The 21413-nt window shown below is 45.9% G+C and overlaps 2 protein-coding genes across 13 annotated transcripts; one reads left to right on the top strand and one right to left on the bottom strand.

The window, feature by feature from the left end:
* The first annotated feature begins 10342 nt into the window (after positions 1–10342).
* On the top strand, positions 10343–15454 carry TINF2 (TERF1 interacting nuclear factor 2). 6 transcript variants are annotated; one of them, XM_069486045.1, is made up of 9 exons: positions 10343–10792; positions 10926–11030; positions 11124–11228; positions 11308–11415; positions 11503–11599; positions 11727–12207; positions 12299–12366; positions 12479–12570; positions 15393–15454. In XM_069486045.1, the coding sequence occupies exons 1-9, from the start codon at positions 10601–10603 to the stop codon at positions 15411–15413; spliced, it is 1269 nt and encodes a 422-aa protein (XP_069342146.1). In that variant the 5' UTR covers positions 10343–10600; the 3' UTR covers positions 15414–15454. The 6 variants fall into 6 exon arrangements, with proteins under 6 accessions (XP_069342146.1, XP_069342137.1, XP_069342120.1 ...); XM_069486036.1 differs by lacking the exon at positions 15393–15454 and adding an exon at positions 13053–13440 and having other exon boundaries at positions 11748–12207; XM_069486019.1 differs by lacking the exon at positions 15393–15454 and adding an exon at positions 13053–13440.
* GMPR2 (guanosine monophosphate reductase 2) lies at positions 13724–21239 on the bottom strand. Of its 7 annotated transcripts, none has more exons than XM_069486109.1 (11): positions 21011–21239; positions 20517–20637; positions 20255–20374; positions 19567–19699; positions 17485–17568; positions 17135–17308; positions 15840–15921; positions 15643–15749; positions 15422–15464; positions 14567–14726; positions 13724–14363 (listed from the first exon to the last, which is right to left on the bottom strand). In XM_069486109.1, the coding sequence occupies exons 4-11, from the start codon at positions 19612–19614 to the stop codon at positions 14174–14176; spliced, it is 888 nt and encodes a 295-aa protein (XP_069342210.1). In that variant the 5' UTR covers positions 19615–19699; positions 20255–20374; positions 20517–20637; positions 21011–21239; the 3' UTR covers positions 13724–14173. The 7 variants fall into 7 exon arrangements, with proteins under 7 accessions (XP_069342210.1, XP_069342218.1, XP_069342175.1 ...); XM_069486117.1 differs by lacking the exon at positions 21011–21239 and adding an exon at positions 20897–20945; XM_069486074.1 differs by lacking the exon at positions 19567–19699.
* Between the last annotated feature and the right edge of the window lie 174 nt (positions 21240–21413).

The following is a 21413-nucleotide window of genomic DNA, read 5'->3' as shown; positions in this document are numbered from 1 at the left end:
TTAGCCGGGCATGGTGGTGCATGCCTGTAGTCCCAGCTACTCGGGAGGCTGAGACAGGAGGATCGCCTGAGCTCAGGAGTTTGAGGTTGCTGTGAGCTAGGCTGACGCCACGGCACTCACTCTAGCCTGGGCAACAGAGTGAGACTCTGTCTCAAAAAAAAAAACAAAAAAAAAACAAAGAGCTGAGACCTTATCTGTCCTGTTCACACCCATGTCCCAGCACCTAAAACAAGGCCTGGCATATAGGTGCACAATACTTGTTTGTTACTTATGAATTTAAAAGCAACTATTTGTAAGATGTGACTTATACTTGTTCCTTAAATTTATGGGAAAAATTCCAGTGATTGTACTTCATTTTTAATAACAAATGAACAAATTCTGTCTCATAAATGTGACATGATTTGATTAATCCCTCATTCCTGGAAATTTACTGTTTTGCTGTTACAAACAGCAATGTTCTCTATGTTTTGCTGTTACAGACAGAGCTGTGATAAATGTCTTTGCACAAGCATATCTTTGTGCTAGTTTTTCATTATTTCCTTAAGATAAACCTCCTGAAGTTAGAATGATTAGATAAAGGGGAATGAGGACATTTAAGGTCATTGATATGTTTTGTTAAATTAGTTTCCAGAAAGGTTGAACAGCAATACAACAGCATCTCTTTTCATTGAACACCAGGGAGGAAAACTCGTGAGAGTTTGAAATTTCTAACAGCTTTGTAACTTGCCTCACATTTGTTCATTTTATTCTGGTTCCCCATATTTATTAGAGCTCAAAAATGCTTGCAACACTCATTCTCCAAACATCTGGAAGGAAAGAAAAATATGTTGATCTCCTACTTTGAGTTAAATTCAAACTAGGTACTATATGGAGGTGATTTCCCTTAATTCTCTGGGGGTGGGCATTAGAATCCCCATTTTCCAGGGTTAATCTGTTAGGACTTTAGGCCTTGAATTTGCCTCTGACTAGAATGCAAGCCCATGAGGGCAGGGACCTTCTCTCTCTTACTCACGGCTGACTCACAGTCCATGGCACACGGTAGGTGCTCAAGAAACATTTGTTGAGTAGAAGATGAACTAAATTGGAAAATGCCAGGGACTCTGGCAGTTTGGGGAAGCAGTGCTCCATGTTTTGGAGCATTTGTGGGAAGAATGCAAGATGGATGACTAGACTAGCTGTAGGAAAGAGAGAAATGGGCACTTAGGGAGCTGAATAATGACCATCAGAGCAGAACTCTTACTGGGACTGCACCTCAGAAAACTGTGCTAGGGAAATCTATTTTATGCTGTTTATATTTATTTATGTAATCATCTCCCTTTTATAACAGTGCATTTTTTTTTCAGTCAAGAGAAGGTGTTCTTAGCCTTAGTTTTAAGAAATCCACTTAAGTTGCCCACTTAGTTGGTGCCACTAGGCAGTGACTAGGCATTGATTGTCTCTGAGTCTCGGTGAGCTACTTTGGTTCTCCCGAGAACCCTAGTATACAAAGCTGATCACTAGGGAGGAGGTGGATTCCTTGCATCAGATGCTCAGAGTTTCCTGAGTGAAGAACCAGTATTCTCCTTAATTGCTTCTGCCTCAAGATTTAAAGTAGGGAAGATCAGTGTGGACTATGGGAGCTTCACCTCAGACCCAACAGCAGGGAAGGGGACCACCCCAGGTGTGGGGAACTAGGCTGGGTACAAAGGTCCTTGAACCCTGTGTGGGGGTGAGTGTGATTTGACAAAGTCTGTGGTTAATGCTGGGAGCTCCTGCAACCCCTTGGCCCAGGGAGTGATGTCTAGACCTGGGTGTTGAGCCCTCAGAGCTTCAGCACCAGCCCCTGTGGTTAGTTTTCTAAGAGGACATTGAGTAGAAAGAAGAAGCTTGATAGACAGCAGGGCTCTCCGCAGCAAGCGTGGAAGCTAAAACGCCTGCCCTTTTGGTTGGAGTTCTTGGAAAATTCTGGGAAGGTTAGAAACACCAAAAAAAAAAAAAAAAAAAAAAGAGAGAGAGAGAGAGAGAGAAAGAGAGAGGTTTTAGCTTCCTGATAGTAATCCAGGTGGAGCTAATTACAAATTTAAAAGCAAAAATTTACAAAATGTGACTCATAAATGTTCCTCAAATTTAGACTACAATGGTTGCATTTTGTTTTTAATAAAATTATCTTTTAAAATAATGGCTAGTTTTAATTGTTCTAAGGCCCATCCATCCTGGAAAAGAATTTTTGTCCACAGTTGGACCAGGGTTTTACAGAAGACCCGGGCCCAGACGTGGAGGTAGCTAAGGGATCCCATCCTTTAGCCATTTAACAAATATTTGGTGACATGTGCCAAGCGATGGGCTAACTGCTGGAACACAGAACAAACCTGGTTCCTGCCCTGTGGAGCTTACAGTCTGAGAAAGAGACAGAGATTAATCGAATAACTGCACAACACAAAGGAGAATACTTGACTCTGAAGTTTGCAGTAAAGGCATATGACCTGGCCCAGTGGTGGTGGTTAGGAAAGTGCTACCTAAATAGGTGGCCCTTGAGGACAAGATGGCATTCTAGGCAGAGAGGGAAGGGAGATCACACCAGGCAAACAGAATAGCCTGTGCAAAGACCGTGGGGTGGAAGAGGGCCTGAAAGATTCAACAAGACTAAGCGAAGACCAGTGTGGCTAAAGCAAGGAGAGCAAAGGACAGAGTGGAGGAAATAAAGCTGAGGGACACAGGGCCAAGCCTTGTGGGGCCTCATTGCCACATTAAGGATCTTGGTCTGCCCTAGAGCAGTGGAAAGCCTTTGAAAGGTTTAAAGGACTGGAGATGACTTGCCCAGATTGTGTGTTTTGAACAGTTCACTCTGTCTGTAGTGTCAAGGACGGATTGGAGCAGGCTGGACTGGATGCAGAGACAGACTGGGAAGCACTTGTAGAAGTTTATGCTAGAGATGGTGGTTTGGGCTAGAGTGGTGGTGCTGAGGCCAGAAGTAGACAGCTTTGAAGAAATACCCAAGAGGTCAGATTGGCAGGGCTCGAGGAAGGATGGCATGTGACCAGAGAGGTAGGGAGGAGCAGGATTCCAGCTTGTGGAACAGGACTGATTGGTGGTGTCATCCACTGGTACAGGGACAGGTATCCCTCATCAGAGAGAGAAAACCACAGGGGAAGTTGAGGCTCAGAGAGACAGAGTTAGCACTCTTTGTATAACTTTCTTCTACCTGGAAATTTTCCTTTGAGTGAATTTTGGCTTTGGTTTGAATGAAACTGTTCCCTTTGGTTTGAATGAAAAGTATAATCTCTAGACCACTTCCATTATAATCATCTGAAATGTTTTTTAATAATCCAGATATCTGGGCCCCAGCATAGACTTCATGTATCAGAATCCCTGCAGCAGAGGCCCAGAGTGAGCTCACTAAGGGTCTGCCTCCTATGCACACAAGGATTGAGAACAACAGCCTTCCATTTTCCTTCTCAGCTGCACTTTTTTTCGGTGTTCTCCCTGCCTACACCCTTGCTGGGCCAGCAGTGGCCATGAGATTGTGTGCCTGATGTTCTGAGAGTTGACCACATGTCTTCTGGAACCTTTCAGTTCAAGAAGGCTTGCAAGCCCTCTCTTGCTCCCTCTCTTACCATGTGACATGCCTGCTCCTGGTTTGCCTTCTGCCATGACCAGAAGCTCTCTGAAGTCCTCATCAGAAGGAGATGCTGGCGCCATATTTTGTGTACAGCCTGCAGAACCATGAAGCCTTCTGCTATCTTATTAACAAAAGATGTATGGACTTACAGTTATGTTGGAGTACAATAGTCAAGACAACATGAATATTTGCTAATAGATTTATTACCTACAACTCAAGCTAAAAGGAGAAACAACAGTTCATCTGCACCTGGGAGTTCATTTTCCAGCATGCCAGCTTTTATACACATCATAGGTTTTGCCCTTTATAACATCACATTTGTGAAACATACCAGTCTCCAACTTCACCCTCCACCATAAGGAAACAGGAAATCTGCTCAGGTGAAACTTAAACTGTATAAAAACAGTTTCAGCATACAGCAATGTCCTCTGGGAACGGATACAGGCTGCATATTAGTTCCTAATTACTATTTACCACATTTGCATGTAGTTTTCTCATTAGAGTGTCATTAACATAAAATGAGAGTCTTGTGATCAAGGTGTTTGGATGTAGCATATATGAAATACAGCTTTAACCAAGACATTTAGATTTGTGCTATTATGGACCTTTGATTCAAAATATAAAACACTCTTTAAAAAAAAAAAATGGCTTGCAAGACAAAGGGCTCCCAGGGCAGGAAAAGAGGGCTAAAATGGAACTGTTCCTGATAGCTATAAACACAGAAACAAGGTGCAGCATGAGGCGCCAGAAATGTAATGTGTACAAGAAAAAAACAAGTTGTTCCATGCACATGTGTGCAGGTAGGTAAAAAAAAAAAAAAAAGAAAAAAGAACGAAAGAAACAAGTTCTTCCCTTAAGGTGTTCCTGCCCAGGGGAGGTGAAAGACATGTAAACATTCTAAATGTAGTAAATGCGTATGTACCACTTACCAGGAGCCAGGCTCTGTTACAAGCACTTTATATTTATTAATTCATTAATCCTTACAACAAGGACATAGGTTCCTTACAACTGTATGACATAGGTTCTTCATGGTGACAGAGGGATGTTCAGGATGCTGAGAAGCCCAGAGACCTGTGACTCTGCCTGGGCTGATTTAGAAGGGCTTCATGGAGGTGACTACCAGATGACACATGAAAGATGAGAAAAAAAAATCAAGTCCAAGAGGCAGAGAAGTACAGAGGAATCATCCAGCACGTGCAAAGCACAGCACTGTGTGAGACAACACAGTATATTTGGAAAATGCAAACAGTTGGATGAGGACTGGCACATAGGTACATGATCAGTACAAAGTGGCAAGGGATGTGCTTGAAGAAGTAAGCTTGGGCCAGAACATTAAAAATCCTTATGCCATATTTAGGAGTTTGAACTTTCTTCTGAAAGTAACAGGGAGCTTTCAGTTAGGAATGATATTAGTTTTGCATTTCACAAGATTCATGATAAAAGCAACGTGGAAAAAAAATTAGAGGGGTTTAGGCTAGAGGTGGGGAGACTAGAGTCCTCCCAAGGTGAGAGAGGGGAGAAACTGCAATAGGGTAGAGGCAGTAAGAATGGAAAAAAGAGGGGTGAATTTGAAGGTTACATGGGAAATAGAACTGATTAGACTTGGTGATGGACTAGATCTGGAGAGGAGGGGTTTAAGGGTGGTGGCCTGGGTTTCTGACTCATGGGAGCCATGAAGAGGAGTGCCATGCACAGAAATATGGAGGCCAGCAAGAAGAGCAGATTATAAAAGGAAAGATAATGACTTCCTGTTTTTAGTCCAGCATGTAAGAAGTTTGGGAGTCCTCATTCCTGCCCTCACAACAAGAGAAAAGCTGAACAAACTGAAATTCAACAACTCTTCTTGGATCTCTCAGAGAATTAAGGGTGCAAGGCAAACCACTGCCCTGAAAATTGGAGAGACAAAAAGGCGGATACAGAGAATCACGACTTACCAGCAGAGGCCCAGGAGCAGAACCTTCTGTGGGACCCAGCACCACAGTAGGAAAACTTAAACTGTAACTGAAAAATAGCTGGAGGCTCGGTGTGGACAAACTTGAGAGTTAAATACTCCAGGGCCCCATTCTTAGGGGGTTCCCACACTTTTGTTAGTTTTACTTCCAGAAGCTTTACCAGGTTCTCACAGTGAAAGCTGGAGGACTGCCCCCACCACCCCACTTGTGCTTCTGGCAGGGTCGGGGGAAAAGCAGCTACTTTGAAATACATTCAGAGCAGTCTGTTCTTAAGGAGGCCTGCCCTCAAGAGAAACTAACTCTTACTAACTCAGGTCACTGACGGAGACTAATTGACCTGGACGAGAGAAATACCCAGCCAAATGCAGGACTATAGGACTCTTCCTCCCTCCCCCAACACCTTACTAATAGAGCTGTTGTATAATAACAGGGGGATACAACTGAGAGAACTGCACATCTCAGACCTTATTTAAGAAGTCTCTAGGGAACACCAACGCCAATAGGGGAGACAATAATGAGGACACCAGGGAAATTTTAGCCTCTCATACCTACAGCTACAGCAAACAATAAAAACAGCCTAATCCCTGGCCAGATAAACATGAAACCTCACATTTATTTACCTCAGTTCCTTTTATTCATACATTTGACTTCCAACAAAAAATTATATGGCACACCAAATGACAAAAAAACACAATTTGAAGAGACAGAGCAAGCCATCAGAACCACACTCGGATATGTCAGATATACTGGAATTATCAACCAGGAATTTAAAACAACTATGGTCAACGTGATAAGGGCTCTCATGGAAAAAGTGGACAATATGAAAGAACAAGTGGATAACATAAACAGAGAGATAGAAATTTTAAGAACGAACCAAAAAGAAAGGCTAGAAATAATATTTTTTAAGAAATACTGTAACAGAAATGAAGAATGTCTTCCATGGACTCATCAATAGACTGGACATGGCTTAGGAAATAATTGGTGAACTTGATGAAATCGCATTAGAAATTTCCAAAACTGAAATGCAAAACAAAAAAAGAATGAAAAAAAATAGAACAGAATACCTAAGAACTCTGGGCCAATTACAAAAGGTATAGCACATACATAATAGGAATAGCAGATAGAGAAGAAAATAAAGGAATGCAAAAAAATGGAGCCATAATGACAGAATTTCCCCAAATTAACAATAGACACCAAACACAGATCCAGGAAGTCCAGAGAACACCAAGCAGTCAACTTAAAAATCACACAATTTATAAATTTAGAAAGGAGACTACTTCTATCTTATAAAGGGTTACAGGCTGCAAGGTGGCCATCCTGACAGGCTCTGGCAGAGACAGAAAGGCAGGCACTTCCAGGAAGGGGAGGGTGGAACGGGGATTTATGCTGAATGGGTTGGCCAAGTATACATTTCAACAGGTTACAGGAGGAGCTATGAATATCCATGAAAGGGAGTCACATGAATGCATGACAAGCAAACATTCATGTCACATATGACCCATGTTCACTCAGGGGTGGAGACTTAACATTTAAGTTTATTACAACTAGGCCTGATACATCAGAAGGTGAAGCAGGGACATGAATGCACTCAAATATGCAGCCTCTGTAAACCAGCCACAACCAGTCTGTGATCTTCTTATTAGGAGAAAGTTACTGAAATTAGCTTCTCATCCAATCAAGTCTGTAATTATGGCTCCTGGAGCAGGGGGGTCAGTCAGGGTCTGGGGGTGAATGAGCTGCAATTGTTTTAATATTGCTTATCTCAAAACCAGTGCTTGTTATAAGCTTATACTTAAAAAAAATGAAAATAAAAAATAAGAAAAAAAGAAAGAAAAAAGACCAGAGCTTGTTTAGCTTCTAGAGGAAAACTTTGTGGCAATTAGAACATAGTTAACTCTTTAAGTGTAGGGATGCGAGACTTAACTCTTGTCTGGCATGGCCTTAGGTTCTCTTTATAATTTGGTGTCTTATTGTCACAAAGAGTCCATTCTGTTAGTCCTGCGATTTCTGATTTCTATTTTAACAATCATTCTGGTCAGTTATTGTGTCTAAACCACAAAAAGGAGGGAGTATAACAAGGCATGTCTGACCTCCCATCCTGCCATGTCTGAGAATTCAGTTTTTCAATTTTCTGAGGAGTGAATATGATACGCCTAGTTGTAGATTTCTTAATTTTATTTTTGGTTTTGGTATGCAAAGTAAAATGAGAAGGCTGGTGCAGTGGCTCATGCCTGTAATCCTAGCACTCTGGGAGGCTGAGGCAGGAGGATTGCTTGAGCTCAGGAGTTCGAGACCAGCCCAAGCAAAAGTGAGACCCCATGTCTATTAAAAATATTAAAGGCCGGGCGCGGTGGCTCACGCCTGTAATCCTAGCACTCTGGGAGGCCGAGGCGGGTGGATCGCTCAAGGTCAGGAGTTCGAGACCAGCCTGAGCAAGAGCGAGACCCCGTCTCTACTAAAAATAGAAAGAAATTATATGGACAACTAAAAATATATATATAGAAAAATTAGCCGGGCATAGTGGCGCATGCCTGTAGTCCCAGCTACTCGGGAGGCTGAGGCAGGAGGATCGCTTGAGCCCAGGAGTTTGAGGTTGCTGTGAGCTAGGCTGACGCCACGGCACTCACTCTAGCCTGGGCAACAAAGTGAGACTCTGTCTCAAAAAAAAATAAAAAATAAAAAAAAATAAAAAAAATAATAATAAAAATAAAAATATTAAAAAATTAGCTGGGCAACTAAAAATAGAAAAAAAAATTAGCCAGGCATGGTGGTGCACACCTGTAGTCCCAGCTACTTGGGAGGCTGAGGGAGGAGGATCATTTGAGCCCAGGAGTTTAAGGTTGCTGTGAACTAGGCTGACACCATGGCACTCTACTCAGGGCAACAGAGTGAGACTCTCTTTCAAAAAAATAAATAAATAAATAAAATCTTGAAAGAAGCTGGGAGTAGGGATATGGCAGGCAATCTTACCTATAGATGAGCAAGTGTAAGAATTTCCTCAGACTTCTCTGCAGAAACTATGCAAGCAAGAAGAGAAGATTAGGTCTATCTTGATGTTCCCTTGTCCTCAGTTCCCAGTGTCAAGAGTGAGTACTGGTACCAAGTTGAGCTGATGACAGAGTGATCACAAATACAAAGCAATCCCACACAGTTTATTACAGAAAAGAAAGAAACTATACAAAGTCAAAGTAAAGGAAGCTACTCAAAGCAAAAATATGTTCCTTAGAGAGGAACAGGTCAGTCTCCACGAGTGGAGAAAGACATTGAGGATTCCCAGGTAGTTTCCTTTTATTGGCCTGGTCCTGGGGAGGGCTGACAGGAGGTGTGGGATAGTACTGAATGATTATAAGGTGTTCTGCGTTTCCCTGCAGTCCCTTCCCCTGACTGGTCCCCCGCAGCTTCTCTGGCCCTAGGAACCACCCTCCTGGCCTACACCCACCACCTGCAGATTTGATCCCTACCTAAAAAGAGTGGAGTATTTAAAGTGTTTAAGGAAAGAAAAAGCCCATCAACCCAGAATTCTGTGTCCAGTGAAATTATCCTTCAAAAGGGAAGGAGAAATACTATGTCAAACAATCAAAAGTGAGGGAATTTATAGACCTGCCTTGCAAGACATACTAAAAGAAATTCCTGGCCGGGCATGGTGGCACATGCCTGTAATCCCAGCTACTCGGGAGGCTGAAGCAGAAGAATTGCTTGAGCCCAGGAGTTTGAGGTTGCTGTGAGCTAGGCTGACGTCAGAGCACTCTAGCCCGGGCAACAGAGCAAGACTCTGTCTCAAAATAAATAAATAAAATAAAATAAAAAGAATATTAGAGAAGGAATAAATGAAGGTGAAAAGGAAGATAACTAGAATTTTCCACATGTCCAATTGGGACACGTTGGGACTGGGTGTGTTTCAGGGGCAGTTAAATGTGTGGATCAGCTCAGAAGACTGATCTGCGGTGGAGACAAGTGCGAGCCATTAGCTCCGAAATGGAAGAGATGGACCAAAGAATAAGAAGTTTCACTAAATCCTTGTTAGGTAGTCAAGACAGTAAGTAATTCAGCCAACAATTAAAGAGTGTACACTGTATCAGGTTCTGCGCTTAGTAACGGAAATAAGGAGAGGCATCATAAAGGATGACAAGGAGACGGCCAAGTACAATTACATTAGCGGGGGCTCACTCGGGTTCAGTGAGCAACAAAATTTTTTTTTTAACTTTAAAACTACACGATATTGAAAAGATGCAACAAATAAAAGTACAAAAAATTACCTACAATTCCACTATTCAGAGAAAACCAGGCTGACAATTTGATGTAGCTTTTCTAACTTCGTACTTTATTTTCTGAAGGCGGGCGCCCTCTCCTGTTTTGTAAAAGGAACAGTCGAATTAGTACTGGAAGCGACGCGCCGCCCGGGGAGGGCTTTGCAGACATTGGTTCGGGGTCTGGGATTTAAGGACTTGTACTTTAAGGGGTGCAGACAATAGGGAGAAGCGATGGCATGATCGCCGCTTTACAGAGTAGGAAGTTGAGCCTTAGAGGAGCGACGAGACTTCTCTGTAGGCTCCACGAAGAAAGGTAGCGGCCGGGAGGACCCAGACGAGCAGCTACAGCACCCTCAGAAGCCAACCTAAGCGCAGGGGAGCGAGGGCTGAGGGCCCGCGCAGACCAGCCCCCGTCTGGGCGTGGCCTTATGGCACAACGTCACATTTTCCTGCCTGGCCGCCCATTGGTTCTCTCTTACCGCCCTTTTCCGGAGCAAGAGAAACTAGTCTCAGAGCCGGAAGTGATTCCAGAGCGCGGCGGCGTTAAAGCTGAGCGCAAGGGGGGTGTCATCGGAGACAGTCAGCTTCTCCATTCAGGCTCCAGCCTGAGCTAGGAGAAGACCCCCCCAGAATTCTGGTGGCCTATGGAAGGGAATTAAGTCGGATCACGAAGTATCCCGCGCAGATCTAACGATCAGAGCCACTGAAGGCCGCCGGAACCCCGCCCCTAAGAGGAGGCCGGAAGCCTCACCTAGATCAAAGCACACAAAGGGACCTCCCCGGGGTGGAGCCCGCTGGCCATGGCCGCCCCCCCGGGGGCCGGTCCTGCAACTCTGCGCTTCGCAGCCGCAGCCGCCTGGCAAGTCGTGCGCGGACGCTACGTGGAGCATTTCCCGCAAGTACTGGAGTTTCTGCAATCCTTGCGCGCTGCCGCCCCTGGCTTGGTTCGCTACCGGCACCATGAACGCGTGTGCATGGGCCTAAAGGCCAAGGTATCGGAGCAAGTCGGAACGGGAGAAAGGGGTGGGATGCGAGGACCTGACAAGGCCCACAGCTTGGGGGTGAGACCAGTTGGAAAAAGGCAGCTTGCCCCGAAGTGGGGATTCTGAGTTTAGTACCGTGCAGGTGGTGGTGGAGATGATCCTGCAGGGGCAGCCTTGGGCCCAAGTCCTAAATGCTCTGAATCACCACTTCCCAGAATCTGGACCTGTGGTACGGGACCCCAAAGCTGTGAGTAATCCCCAGAACAAGCCCTAACCTGTTGCCCCTCCTGCTGGCTACTGGATCCTGGGGCCCCTAACTTGTCCTCCATATCCTCTACAGACAAAGCAAGATCTGAGGAAGATTTTGGAGGCACAGGAAACTTTTTGTCAGCAGGTGAAGGAGTTGTCGGAGGCTCCTGTGGATTTGGCTTCAAAGCTACTACAGGTGAAACTGGCTGGTTTGGAGGCTGTGGGTCTCCAATTTTCTCTGATCCTCTTCTGACCCGTTTCTTTCATCCCTGCAGGAACTTGAACAAGAATATGGAGAACTCTTTCTGGCTGCTATGGAAAAGCTGTTTTTTGAATATTTGTGTCAGCTGGAAAAAGCACTGCCTACACCGCAGACAGAGCAGGTTTTGTTGGGGCAAAGCACGTTAAGGGCAGAGTGTGGGGTGGTTGCCTTAGGACTATTGTCTTCATATGTGTCTCCCTGCCCACAGCTTCAAGATGTGCTGAGTTGGATGCAGCCTGGAGTTTCTATCACCTCTTCTCTTGCCATGAGCCAGTATGGTGTGGACATGGGGTGGCCACTTCCAGGTACTAGGAATTTGGTGGTATAGTGTTTTAACATGGGACCTTTTTAGACAGCCTATTGGAATAGGTACATGGGCCTGAGGCATAAGAAACCAGACTGAATTATTCTGCTATCTGTTCCCTTTATAAGGGGCCTCATTTTCTTTTCCAGAGTGTTCTGTTACCGATTCAGTGAACCTCACAGAGCCCATGGAACAGGCTGCTCCTCAGCAACCAAGACTAGCACTTCACAGTCCTCTGCCAAAAGCCAAGCCTGGCCCATACCTTCCTCAGGGACCAGCTTCAAAGAAGCACCCAGAACCTTTAGCTGGTCACCACTTCAACCTGGCCCCTCTAGGCCAGCGAAGAGTCCAGTCCCAGTGGGCACCTGCTAGGGGAGGCCATAAGGAGCGCCCCACGGTCATGCTGTTCCCCTTTAGGAATCTGGGCTCACCAACCCAGGTCATATCTAAGCCTGAAAACAGAGAACATGGGATGCACACAGCAGATCCAGCAGATGCTGTGTGCACAAGAGCAGCCTCCGCGGGGAAGTCTAAGAATCCATGCCAGACTCTGGAGGGAAGGGCTCTGAAGGAGAACCTAGTTGACTTGTCTGCCTCAGAACAGAAAGAGTGAGTGGAACAGAATTGCTTCTCCCCACTAGGAGCACATTCTTTGTCTGCTTTCCCTTTACCCTGTCCTCTTTGCTTGCTCCCACCTTAGGAATTGCCTGGATTGCTCCATGGACTCCCTGAGACTATCATTATCACCTCCTAGGCCCAGGAAGCCAGGTAGGTAGGAAGTCTGAGTCAGGATTGGATCAGATAGCCTCTTCTCTTGGGGACTCTTGAGAGCCTCTGTTCACCTAGAAGGAATAGTTTGATTCTGTTTTCCTTCCTGCAGTGTATTCTCCACCTCTGTGCAGCTCCGTCATTACCATAGGGGACTTGGTTTTAGACTCTGATGAGGAAGAAAATGGCCAGAGGGATGGAAAGGTGAGTAGGAAGGAGCAGAAAGTTGGGGAAGGGGATGGGCAGAAAAAGACTGAGAAATCCGGCTGGGCGAGGTGGCTCACGCCTGTAATCCTAGCACTCTGGGAGGCCGAGGCGGGAGGATCGCTCGAGGTCAGGCGTTTAAGACCAGCCTGAGCAAGAGCGAGACCCCGTCTCTACTAAAAATAGAAAGAAATTATATGGACAGCTAAAAATATATATATAGAGAGAGAAAAATTAGCTGGGTATGGTGGCGCATGCTGGTAGTCCCAGCTACTCGGTAGGCTGAGGCAGGATTGCTTGAGCCCAGGAGTTTGAGGTTGCTGTGAGCTAGGCTGACACCACGGCACTCTAGCCCGGGCAACAGAGCGAGACTCTGTCTCAAAAAAAAAAAAAAGCAAACTGAGAAATCCGCATGCTCCAGAATACAGAGGGCTCAGGGAATGGTTTGGGATGATAGGATCTCCCTGCTCCCTTCCCTACAGGAGACTCTGGAAAACTATCAGAAGACAAAGTTTGACACCCTGATCCCCACCTTCTATGAATACCTTCCCCCTTCTGGCCCCAGTGCCATGCCTGGCTCTTCCCATGACTATATAGACAGCTCTAGACCCCTATGACAGGACTAAAATGCCCTTTGCACTCTGCCTGTCTCCTGCCTCCTCAGCTCTGCAAGCAGGTTAGTGGGAATTAAGTGGAAGCCCAGGCTTGGGTTACCTGACTACATTGCTTAAAATACTTTGTAATGCTTGATTATTAAACTTTGGATTTGTTAGAACATGGTCTTTATGTGAGAGGGGAATTAAGGCTTCCATAAGGTCAGCAAAAGTCATTCCTCAGAAACAGAACCAGCCTCTCCAGAATTGAAGAATCCCTTTGCCTTTTTTTCTTCACTTGTTCGGCTGTGTGCCCAGAGGGTTACCAGGGTTGAGAGCCTGGAAGGGAAATGTCCTTTTGGTATTCTGAAAACACATATGAGTCCTAATGCCAGATTATACTTTGTGAATTCTCATGCTGCCAGAGTGTCTGGGGGTGATGGGACTAGAATGGAGATACTTCATGGGAATAATACTCATTGTCCTTGAGCCCACTGGGTCAGTGCTAACCCTAACCCCACCCACCTTCGAGTAGCACCCAGATGCCAACTTTGTGCAGAAAGTGCCAGCATCTCTTTACAGTCAGTGGGATCTCTCTTTATTGAGGTATTTCAAATATGTAAACACTTTGAGATTTTTAGATATTCAAAGGTCCCATTTATAAGACATGATCCTAAAAGTCTGCCTCTTCCAGATCAAGGCTATATCAGACATTTATGTATAATGTCAATCAGCATCCTTTTAATAATCTTCAGGATGTTGGGTCCCCAGATTCCCATTTGATTATTTTATGTCATTTTCTCAGACTGTCTTCTTCCTCCCCAGTGGGTGCCCTGGGCGTTTTGTGTGTGCAGATAAAGAAGTATAGAGTTACTGCAGGAGCCCTCAGGAGCGAGTCGATAGGAAATGAGAAGTAATACATAGCCGCCGTAGCTGTGATGGGTGAGGAGCCCACTTGGGAGGCCCCATAGTAGAGTGCTGGGGCCTCGGGAAGGCAGAACTGCTCAGGTCTAGCGCTCATCACTGAAGATTGGATTCACCTGCTGCGTGACTCGGATAAAGGTAGTTCTCCGGCTCAACTCCTTCAGCTTAGCTGCTCCCACATAGGTACATGTAGAGCGAATCCCTCCTAGGATGTCTCGGATGGTATATTCCACATCCCCTTTAAAGGGAACTTCCACTGTCTTTCCCTCTGAGGCCCTTAGAGTAGGAAACACTTTATTATTTTCTCCTTCTGGATTCCTTAAGCCCAAGGACTCTTCCCCAGTCCTTAGCATTGAGCCCTGGTTTACCACTTTTCTCCCAAGAACTGCACCATCGTATCCCAGCAGGCATGAGTTCTGCCTCCACACTACTTAGTCATGCTCTCCAAGAACCCTCAGCTCCTGAGATTCCCCACATACCTGTACTCAGCCACGCCCCCAGCATACTTCTTCATGGCCATTTCAGAACTCATTCCATAGAAGAGCTTGTACTTCTTGCCATCCCTCTCGATGAGCTCACCACCTGACTCACTGTGCCCAGCCAGCATGCCACCCAGCATCACAAAGTCAGCTCCTGCCCCTGCCAGCATCAAGGAGTGGGGAAAGAGATGAATCTGGCCAAGAAGCCCATGTGGCCACCCTCAAAAGCAACTCACGCTGAATTCCCAGTCCTGTCAATGAATCCACCACCTTCCTGCTTCTGTTTCCCTAGCTGACCCACAACCACACAGGCTTGTTCTGCTTGACCTCTACTCCTCAGGGGGTGGTCTGATTTCCCCAAGATTTAAAAAAAAAAAAAAGCCTCTGGAGATTCCCTGCCTGGCTTTTGCTCCCTCCTTTTGCTGTTTTCACCATCTTCTGGTCATTTCATTTTGCTATATCCAGCTAAACAAGACTCATTTCAAGTGTCCCAAGAGCAAAGGTCTCCAACTTTAATGTGAGTAAGGATCACCTCGGAAGCTATGCAAAATGGAGATTTGCAGCCCCATTCCTTAGAGCCTGATTTTATAGGTCTGGGGTGGAGCTCAGGAATCTACATTGTACAACAATCCTGGGGACAGTCAGATGGCTCTGGCCACACTTGGAGAGTCCAAATCAGAGTCTCAGGATGTCCCCTGCTGGCTTGCCTCAGGTGATACCATAGGCTTCAGGGTCACGAGTTCATATTATCAAAGAATCTGAATGGCTTCCCGAGCCTCTCCTAGCCTGACCCAAGACCCTCAGAGGTGACTCATCTTTTCTACAGGATCCTCCTTCCATGCCCTAACTCCTTACCAAAAGCCTTGGCCACATCCCCAGGACAGCTGCAGCCTCCATCCTGCAAAGTAAGGAGCACTTCAAACAGACAGCATGGATTTTTCCAAGCCCTCTCAGTGATGTCCCAATGGCCCACCTCAAAGCTGACAAGAACCTAGGAGTCCTGGTCGAGCCTTCATACCCTGCAGAAAACCCAGCTGTTTGGCAGCCTCAGACCCTACCCTGCCCTTGGGCCTTACTGAAATGATGTGGCCTTTGAGGCCATGAGCAGCATCGGCACACTCCATCACTGCACTGAGCTGTGGATACCCCACTCCAGTTTTCTTCCGAGTGGTGCACACAGAGCCTAGGAAGAACATGACAAGGGTGAGCGTGAAGTGCTGCACAGATGTTTGCTACCAAAGGACTGGCCAACGGCCTCAATGAACCAACTTACCTGGCCCAATTCCCACCTTGATGATGTCAGCCCCAGAGAGGATTAGCTCTTCCACCATCTCTCCTGTTACCACATTCCCTGCCTGAGACAGAGCAATGGAAATAGAGCATCCTTAGGGTCAGAAACACAGAGGAAATAGCAGACTCTCATATAGAGTATGCCTGGACCAATGACTTTCCAACTTTATTACAAAGAAAATGTGCCTCGGTCCCCTCTACTAGGGCCTCTGAGGGCTTCTATGGTAGCCACTTCAGAGGACCCCATTTCCCACCCATTCCCCTGACACCAAGCTGAGGTAGGGGGGTGAGTGGCCACTGTCACTGCTGAACTAGGATAAAGCCAAGCTCCAGGGTCCACTTTACTGCCTCAGGCAATAAGGTGTTATGATCAACAAGGAGACAGGTTGGGCGAGGTGGCTCACGCCTGTAATCCTAGCACTTTGGGAGGCTGAGGTGGGAGGATTGCTTTAGCTTAGGAGTTCGAGACCAGCCTGAGACCCCATCTCTACTAAAAATAGAAAAACTAGCTGGGCACTGTGGCATGGGCCTATAGTCCCAGCTACTTGGGAGGCTGAGGCAGGAGGATCACTTGAGCCCAGGAGTTTGAGGTTGCAGTGAGCTATGATGACACCACTGCACTCTACCCAGGGCGGCTGAGTGAGACTCTGTCTCAAAAACAAAAAGGAGACATGAGGTGCCATGAAGGAGCATTCAATAAATCAAAGGGAACTACTAGACCAAGCTCAGATCTGACTTAGAGATTTACCTCCCCTTCCCCAAGAGATCCAAACATGTCTTTAAGCAGTTCTGTCAAAGAACCTCTTTGGCTTCAGGGAAGGGGGGAAAACATGGTAATATAGCCTAAATACCCACCTACCCAGCTGCATTTGCGTTTAAGGACATCCCTCAATGCTGGAAGAAAATGAGGCCTTCTCATCACTCCCCTAAGCTTGTAAAAAAAAATTGCTTCAGGTAACCCTCTTTATGTGATAGTAGCACATGTCCATTTCAGTGGGTAGATGTATATTTACCACAGGTATATACAATGCATAAATGTCCCATCATGGTTTGGTGAGTGATGTCAGGGACACTCAGTTTACAAAGATGATGAATCAAGGGTCAGAGATACTGCATGGACCAATAAACAAGCACTTTAAGCCTGGAACCATGGATAATCACCCAGTATCATGATTAAATAGACTAGGAATATCACATGCAGCAGAAGGGAAATGAACTGATGTAACAAAATGGAGTGGAAGGAGAGAAGTGGACCAACTGCAGAATAAGAAAACATACCATGATGGTGTGTTGAGGGAAGCGCTTCCGCACATCCTTTACAAATTCAACAAAGTGTTCAGAGTAGCCATTTGCCACATCCAGGCATATATAGTTCACCTGGGGAATAGCTTCCAGGATCTGTTCCAGCTGCTCAAAGTCAGAAGAGCCAGTGCCTGAGCTGGCAGCAAGATGCTGTGGGAGAAACACGGCCATTATCATGGGAGGCATTAGACTAGCCTGTGGCATCTTATCTGAGATGATCTGGTGAGCAGCCAATAGAGGTCACTGGTGAGGGTGGTTCCCCAGGAAGCCAAAAAAACATTCTTGGAAAACTGAGATAAAAAGGAGCAGGGTAGGCCCAGTGTTACCTCAAGACAGTCAGGATTCTGGCTAGCAAACTCTTGCCATTGATCGAGGCTGTAGTGCTTATGGACAGCAGTGAAGAGGGAGAACTGGGGAGAAGAAAGAACTGTCAAAAAGGAGAAAACTAGCCCTCTTGTTATGGGGGGGGTGTGGGGCTCTGTTCCTTGTATCTTGTTCTTAATCTGTAAACCTATATCTTGCTCTTGCTCTGTAAACCTATCTTGTCCTTCATCAATAAATTTTGTTTCACACTTACCAAAAAAAAAAAAAGGAGAGAAAACTTCATTAGGGTCTCTTTTTCTAGAAATAGACCTTTATATAATTCTGAGGGAAAAAATTTCTGAAGTTTGGAAGGAAAGCAACTCGAAGAGGTCAGTGGTTGAGCTGGGATTTGAGTTCAACAATTATTCTCCCACAAATATCAGTAGGGGTTTTTATCATAAACTAGTACTTGTCAGATATTCCCACCAAAGTACTGAGTGATCCAGATTGGATTTCACCTGCCAGCACATACATTGCTTCTGACTTGAAAGGTGACAGGGACAAGCTGTTAGTTCAGTGGGACAAGCAGCAGACATGGAAGACCATCAAGAGGCTGGATGGAGTCTGTATTCCTCCACACTGACTTAGCCCCTCATCCTAAGGTAACCTAGTACTAAACTAATTTATTTTTGCTATCTTCTGGTTCATTTACCAGCAGTAAGTCAGTAGGTCTAGGTGTCCACAAAGGGTAATGCCTTAAGGTTAATAGAGCTGATAAGGTGCTACCCTACCCTTTCTCCTTCTCTACTGGAATAAAGGACAAATTTTCTTGTTGGGGCCATGGGTGAAGCTGAAAAGTCTGTTTCACTCAGTCTATTTCAGTCAACCAAGTTCAAGGATATAATGACTGATCAGGCTCATATTCTCTAGCTCAACAAACTGCAAACAATATCCCAATACTCAGAGAAAGGCATTCAAAGGCCACTGTGAATGCTGGTGTTTGTGCTTTAAAAGTACACATGGGCTGGGCACGGTGGCTCACGCCTGTAATCCTAGCACTCTGGGAGGCCGAGGCGGGAGGATCTCTCGAGGTCAGGAGTTCGAGACCAGCCTGAGCAAGAGCGAGACCCTGTCTCTACTAAAAATAGAAAGAAATTATATGGACAGCTAAAATATATACAGAGAGAGAAAAATTAGCCGGGCATGGTGGCGCATGCCGGTAGTCCCAGCTACTTGGGAGGCTGAGGCAGAAGGATTGCTTGAGCCCAGGAATGTGAGGTTGCTGTGAGCTAGGCTGATGCCATGGCACTCTAGCCCAGGCAACAGAGTGAGACTCTATCTAAAAAAAAAAAAAAAAAAAAGTGCACACATGCAAACAGACAAGAGACAACAGTTGGCTGACAGCACAGATCTGGCAACTGACAAGAAACCCAAGGAAGTCATGTATCAGCCAGCAACAAGGAAGTGCTATACTCACTCAGAGATCAACATTAGCTAAAGCTGGTATTGAATTCTTTCTCAGCAACACTTTACCATCAACACACTGATAAAGAAAAATCACTCTAGGAGGTCAGCAGACCTAGGAGATATACTAGCATAGTGTAGCATGATGAGCCTTTATCTGATTACATACCAAGCCTATAAAAAGACGCTTGCATCTAACCTTTTTATTATTACTGTGAGATTTGGCTCTATCTCTAAAATCTGATTTCGTTAGCAGTTATCAGCAATACTGAAAGCCAGTCTCAACATAAGGCATTAAGACAGTCCCCAATAAGGTTCATGTATTACAGCATGTCTGTTAACTCTACAGGCAGATTCACCATTCCTAAACTCTACTGATTAGGGCAGGCAGACAATGGGCAACAGTAAGATTCCTAAGCAGTTAGTGAATGGTTATAGGAATAAAGTAATAAAACCGCATAACTATCAACCTCAAATGACAAGAGACATTCCACAAAGACACAGCAATCAAAAATGGAAAAAGAGAGATGCAGTCCTCAAGGCTATTGGAGCCACAAACAGTAGCAGAATCCATCAACCAGGGCTACATGGATTAACCAGCGAAGTACACATGTTCTCAAAGTGCCCAGGTAACCATCTACCTTCTCAGCTAAAAGTATAGAGGCATGCAATATTTCTGACAGCAGCATCTTCCATTTTCAAAGTGAACAACCTGTATAAAAGAAAAGCATATTCCATTTGGGGCACATCCCAGAAACTCCCAGGAACCTACGACTTAAGGAAGATGAAGATTATAAAAAGAAAAAAGGGGGCTGGGTGTGGTGGCTCACTCCTGTAATCCTACCACTTTGGGAGGCTGAGGCAGGAGGATCACTTGAGCCCAGGAGTTTAAGGTTGCGGTGAGCTAGGCTGATGCCACGGCACTCTACCCCAGGCAATAACAAGATTCTTTCTCAAAAGCAACAACAACAACAACAAAAAAAACAGTGAACAATGGTATGACTGGAGGGATGCATGTACTTGGGAGGGGGTGACCTGGGTCACGGCAAAAGCCGGCAAGGTGTATAAACTTCTAGACAGAACAAAAGGGAAAGGTCTGTTCATATGTTAGAAAAATGGGAGCAAAATTTAGCTTTGAATCTCACTAATTCAGATGGTCCTTTGAATTTGTCATGTAAAGGGGACTTAACACTAGAGAAGATAGTAAGTCAGGGCATCCTGACTGCTAAGTGTCAGAGAACTAACTGGGGATGGGGATGGGGATACCACCTAGGCAGTCAGCTGGGCTAACTGGACACCAATGGGGAAGAGGCATGAGAGAAGTCCTACCTTACAGAGAACCTTGGCCATCTCAAAGGTGCCCACAGTATCCATATTGGCTGCAATGATGGGGACCCCAGTGTACATCTGCTTTGAGTTCCGAAATGAAAAGGATCTTGTGAGATCCACCTGCAGATATGAATAGGAAACTGAGCATTTCACTCATCCAAAACACATGTACTGCATTAGGACAAGGATCAGGTATCTTTCTCGGTTGTGGCCCATCAGGAGCTTGGGGGTCAAGAAACAGCAAGTAGAGACGCTGGCTTACCTCACTTCGAGACTTAAGAGTGCTGCGTTTGGGCCTCAACAGAACATCTTTGAAGTCCAGTTTCACATCATTGTCGATATGAGGCATGGCGGGCACCTAGGGGTAGGAATGAATCTGAGGGCTGGAAGGTAGGAAAAGTCAGAAGGACCAATCTCCCCTTGGGCTTTGACGCCCTCTTCGGGCTGACGGCAGGCAGGGTTCATCTGTCTTCGCTTAAGTTGTGGAAGGTCGGGCACAGGCTGAGGTGTGGTCCCTAAAGCCTGTCGCCCTGACCCGTCCTGTGGTAGCGATTACTGCTCGGTGTCTTCATCCCAGGTACTGTTTTTTGGGAAGAAGAACTGGGAAGGGATTGTGAGTGACCCTGAGGGTGCATTCCTTACCCCACTACACTTCCTTCTCCCACCCCTGCAAAGAGCAACGGAGTAAGATGGTGATTGAGGGGGCAAAGGAATGTTAGGGGTTTCATAACCAGCTTCCGGAACAGGGCTACTCACTTCCTGTTGCCTTGGCCCAGGTGGCAGTTCACCAAAGATCCCCTTGCTTAGCAACTACCCTCGTGCAGCCCCGCTGAGCCTTGTGGGCCACGCCAACAAGCTCCGCTAATTGCGGGCGAGAACGACTAGCCCAGGAATTCCGGCTTCCACGGCGGTCCTGCCAGGCCTTCTGGGTAACAGAGTTTCAACCCACTCGGGTTGCCGTTGGATCCGAGGGGCGGAACACTACAACTCCCAGAGTGGAACAGGGTGGAGCTGCCCCCTGGCATGATGGGAGAAGTAGTTCATTCCGCCCCTGCTTTCCGCTAACCCCGGCTCGCTACGGACTCTGAGAATCGCAGAGGCGTCATCTCCGCTGTAACTAAACTGGCCACCTTCTTTTTATTTACGACACCACTGAACC

This window comes from Eulemur rufifrons, chromosome 2 (assembly GCF_041146395.1).
Source record: "Eulemur rufifrons isolate Redbay chromosome 2, OSU_ERuf_1, whole genome shotgun sequence".
NCBI lineage: Eukaryota > Metazoa > Chordata > Mammalia > Primates > Lemuridae > Eulemur > Eulemur rufifrons.
Note: the sequence above shows the minus strand (reverse complement) of the source record. Positions and strands in the feature narration are given on the sequence as shown.